This window comes from Rhinichthys klamathensis, unplaced genomic scaffold (genome assembly GCF_029890125.1).
Source record: "Rhinichthys klamathensis goyatoka isolate OS25496 unplaced genomic scaffold, OSU_Roscu_1.1 h1tg000117l_1, whole genome shotgun sequence".
Taxonomy (NCBI): domain Eukaryota; kingdom Metazoa; phylum Chordata; class Actinopteri; order Cypriniformes; family Leuciscidae; genus Rhinichthys; species Rhinichthys klamathensis.
The window spans coordinates 562,688-567,700 of NW_026606654.1; the positions used below are offsets into that span (position 1 = coordinate 562,688).

General features: G+C 38.1%; 1 gene segment (V, D, J or C); it reads left to right on the top strand.

Annotated features, from left to right (window-relative positions):
- The first annotated feature begins 2,058 nt into the window (after nucleotides 1-2,058).
- LOC130088350 (T cell receptor alpha variable 13-1-like) lies at nucleotides 2,059-2,673 on the top strand. The segment is given in 2 exon segments: nucleotides 2,059-2,128; nucleotides 2,229-2,673. Coding segments are annotated over 2 exon segments (354 nt in total).
- The last annotated feature ends 2,340 nt before the right edge of the window (nucleotides 2,674-5,013 follow it).

Below are 5,013 nucleotides of genomic sequence, written 5' to 3' on the forward strand. Positions count from 1 at the left end.
TTTCTTTGTCGGTTGTTGTTTGTTTTTAAATAGAAATAAAAAAATCGATTAAAACCGAAAATCGGGTTTGGTGTGAAAAAATCGGAGATTTTTTTTTTAAGCCATATCGCCCAGCCCTAGGTTTACCGCAGTCCGACGGATCCAGGCCGTATCCGGATCTGATGAAAGACCTGCGCCTGGACGCAACGACAACGCAGTCCTGAAGTGTCAACTAGTCCCTCCCCTGTGAAGGACCCCTTCTCCTTCCCTTTACCCCTGTACAGATGAAACGTTGTCAAAATAGTTCTGGTTCACATGGCTACTCAGAAGCGATAAATAATTATGTATTATACATTTTTAAGGCCAGACAAGTAATTTGTTTTGGTCAATTTGTAAAGAAAGACAACACGCCTGTGCACATATATATTCAAACGCGCATACCTATACACTAAACACGTAATACGCATGTGCACGCCATCAGCGTTTTACAGGTTTGCGTTTTTTAAGGTTGGGCCAAATTTTTTTAAATTATATATACACACATCATGTATATGTGTGTATGTATGCTTGCATGTGTTTGTATTTTCTTCAAGGCTTGCACCTTGGAACCTATTTCAAGGTTTGCGTTCCCAAGCCATCCAGGCACTGTTGTTGTGCGAATGAGCAGCCGGAGCACGTTAAGGGTTTCTTTAATTTCCTATTATCTCTGTAAAGCTGCTTTGAAACAGTCCATATTGCTAAAATATGGACCATCTGGGTTACTTGTATATAAATGAAGGTGACTTGACTCGACAAGTCAGTAGAACCTGAGAACTCGCATATACATCTGTAATCATGGCATTATACTCCTCCCCAAAAACACTTTTACATCGTTGAGGTGACACAGTCAGTAAAGGGAGATGTGACTAAACTAAAAGAGAGGAAAAACTCTACAGTAAATAGTCACACACACACTGTCTCTCGTCACTTAATCTTTGCTGTGTTTATCTCCAGGTTTTTTCTAACCCTGTTTTAGAAGGATGTCTGAAGCTGCATATGGACTGTGCATATTTTTCCTATTGTATATTGGTAAGGTGTTCTTTGTTAGAAAAAGGATCTGTAATTATTATTCTTTATCATGTTTGTTATTGTCCTTTGCTTTTAAGTAGAATATCTGTAAATCTAAATCTTTTTTCCCCCACAGGGAAGGGGGGATGTGTGAAGGTTCAGCAGAACCTGACACCAATATTAGCCAACAAGAACAGTATAGCAGAGATAAAGTGTAGTTATGATGACAATAGCAAGCCGTATATGTTATGGTATCAGCAAAAGGATACAGCCATGGTCTTAATAGCGTTAAGCTATGGTGCTACAAGTGACCCCACCAATGAGGATGGATTTAAAAAGCGGTTTACATTGAAAAGAACAGATACACTGAATGGAGCTCTGGAAATCTCTGAACTCAGTCTATCAGACTCTGCTGTTTATTACTGTGCTGTCAGTATGCACAGTGCTGAAGTCTTTATCACCTGCCTGACTAAAAACCAAACCACTAAACTTACAGCACACACAAACACACACACAATCTATTACACAAACAAGGGTACACTAGCGGTCTTGTGCCGCAGGCAATCACAGTCATGTTGATTTTCTGGAGAAAGACCACATTTTGTGACTGCGATATAAATATATGGGAGAAGTAGTATGAGTAGTACAGTATGTGAATACTATTTCCAATTTAGCCAGTGACTTTTTTAAATTCCTGAATAAATAATTTTTTTTTACAACTCAGTTAAATGATTCAAGGACTCACTCTTTTACAGTATTATCTTACATTATCTTTTCAGTATCATCTTTGCAACATGCTAATGTCAAACTACACTGGTGTCCGGGTGTGAATTGAGCACTATTTTGGTCGAGTTGCTGTCTATGTCAGCACTTGTATTCAGTCACTCATAAAGTTTCATTCTAGGTTTCTGGTTCAGAAAAGGAAAAGAAGAATAGTGTCATCATTTTTCCACCAATGACTAAGCAACAAAGGGGTGTGTCTTAAATAAAGATCCACAAACTTTTGTCTTTGTGTAGTTAACCGAACATCAGAGAATAATTCATGAAAAACATCTCTAAATGGAGTCTTTCCTTCTCCTATTCACTTTGCTTTGTCTTAAAGGTATTACTTTAACTTACAGTGATTCCCTTGGTTGTAACCAAATGTAGATTTTTAATGAACAACATATCTTGATTTTGATAATAAATCTTTGTATTTCCAGAAGATTTCAGTGGCAGTGTTTTGATCACTCAATGGCCGGAGTACATATCCAGCCTTCCAGGATCTTCAGTTGAAATGCACTGTTACCAGAATGATACAGACTATGACTACAAATACTGGTACAGGCATATAAAAGGTGAAGGGCCAGTGCTTGTTGGAAGCAACCATTTTAACTCTCCCTCTATTGAGAAGGACTTTAAAACTGGCTTTAAAGTGTCGGGTACAGAGAAAAAGAAATGGACCCTGACTGTGGATGTTAAGGAGGGGATTGATGCTGTGTATCTGTGTGCTGCTAGTTTACACAGTGAATAAAAGACAATAAACTATACGACAAAAAACTCTTTGGATGGCAACGGCAATCACACCTGCCTCAACCACAAATAAATGAACCCATATCTTTACAGACAAGTCAGTAGTGGCTGAGAACTCGCATAAGCACTTGTATTGAAGACGTTATACTCCTCCCTTCCACCAATAACACCAAGGTCTCATTGATGTAATACAGTCAGTAGGGGGAGATGTTACTGTTTATTTTAATATAGAGGTTTCCCAGGTTTCTATCTTTACTAAAGACTCATACACTCTGTCTTGTCACATTATTTTTGCATGAGTTTTTGGAACACTAGTTTAGAAGGATGTTAAGAGCTGCATATGGACTGTGCATATTTTTCTTCTTTTACATGGGTAAGAATTCATTTGAGATAGCAATCAATTTTTTTATCAATACTTCATAAAGGTTTGAAGTGGAATTTGGTCAATTTGAAGTGTAATGTTTTTTAAAGCCTGACTTTTCTTTTTAATAGGGAGGGCGAGATGTGTGAATGTTCAACAGAAGGTGAAGTCCTTATTTGCCAACAAAAATGACAAAACAGAGATGGAGTGTAGTCATGATGACAGTAGCATGCTAAATATGCTATGGTATCAACAGAAGAATACAGCAATGGATCTAATCGGTTACAGCTATGGTGTGAGTGACCCAACCTATGAGGATGGATTTAAAAAGCGGTTTACATTGAAAAGAACAGATACACTGAATGGAGCTCTGGAAATCTCTGAACTCAGTCTGTCAGACTCTGCTGTTTATTACTGTGCTGTCAGTATGCACAGTGCCACAGACTAAAACTACTGCTCAACTAAAACTCAAGCACACAGGAAACCAAAACATTTGTTACGCAAGTAAGCGATAATGTACATCCAGCCAGTTATTATCACAGAATAAACCCCTTCAGGATGATCAGGGATCTTTTATCACCCTGAAGGGATTTATTCTGCGATAATAACTGGATGTTGATTATCCCACTGATTGCACGGCTATTTCCCCACATGACATAACTAAATAATTGGAGACAAAATATCTATATATTTTTTTTAATATTTAATTAGCTCACTAAACGCAAAAGCTTCTGTGAAGAAACCAGTTGCTAGAAAGCTTTTAACCAAGACAACTGAACAATTTCAAACTAGACAAACATTTAAAGGGATACTCCACCGTTTTTTCATATTAAATGTTATTCCCTTAACTAAGACGAGTTGATACATACCTCTCTTGTCTCAGTGCGTGCACTAAATCGCTGTCTTGCGGCGAAATTTTGATAGCACTTAGCTTAGCCCAGTTCATTCATTAGGATCCAAGCAGAGAAGCGACCAAACACCTCCACGTTTTCCCTATTTAAATACAGTTACGCGAGTAGTGTAACTCGACCAAGAATGGTGACACAAAATAAAACGTTGCGCTTTTCTAAGCGTGAAAAGTGGATAACTATAATGTATGGCGGAATACCACAGCAAGTGCTTGGGAGCACTTCGACTCGGCGCAGTAATATCATCACTCATGAAAAATCCTCTCCCTCTCCGGAGTGATGATATTACTGCGCCGAGTCCATAGATATATATGTGCCGAGTCGAAGTGCTCCATAAGTAAATAATTGGAAACAAAACATATATATTTTTTTATATTTAAAGCTAAGAAAACGCAAAGCTTCTGTGAAGTAAACAGTTGCTAGAAACCAACTTATAACCAAGACAACTGAACAATTTCAAACTAGACAAAGATTTAAGTCATTACACAGCTTTTCACCACAAGCAAGAGCGAGTCCGCCGTGTGATACGAGAAACATGAAAGACATGCAGATACACGGATGGGCGGTATGTCATTCAGCGTTGCAATTGGCGACAGGAAACGGGGAATAACATACCTCGGAATGTCACAATTGACCAATCAGAATCAAGCATTCCAGAGAGCTATGTAATAATATACTATATTACACGGCTCTGTGGAATACTTGAATCTGATTGGTCAATAGCCCCATCCAGCGGTAAATAATTCCCAGACAACCGCTCAAAACAGATAACACAGGCTCATCCGGGAGTCAGCAGTGCTATACGCCTGCTGGGAATGGTTTTTCTTCGTGGAAGTTTTGTGTTTGGTGAGCTAATAAAATATTAAAACTCAGTCGAATTAATATTTTTTGTACAGTTATTTAATTATACCATCTAGTATCGTGGACTCGCTCTCTCTTGTTTCATACAAACGCAGGTACTGCCATTTTGTGACTATTGTTTTGTACACTGTTGGATTATGAGATACAAACAGGTACGATTTTAAAACAGTTTAATCTGAAATCAATATATCTGATCCCCATAATTATTTATGTGGCGAAATGCTGTGTAAGAAGTGATTTGAATGACTGTATACCGTATCTCTTAAATGTGCGTTTAGTTTGAATTTCCAGCTGCAACTGCTCACTCCGTGGAAGCTTTGCGTTTAAAGACCTAATAAAATATTT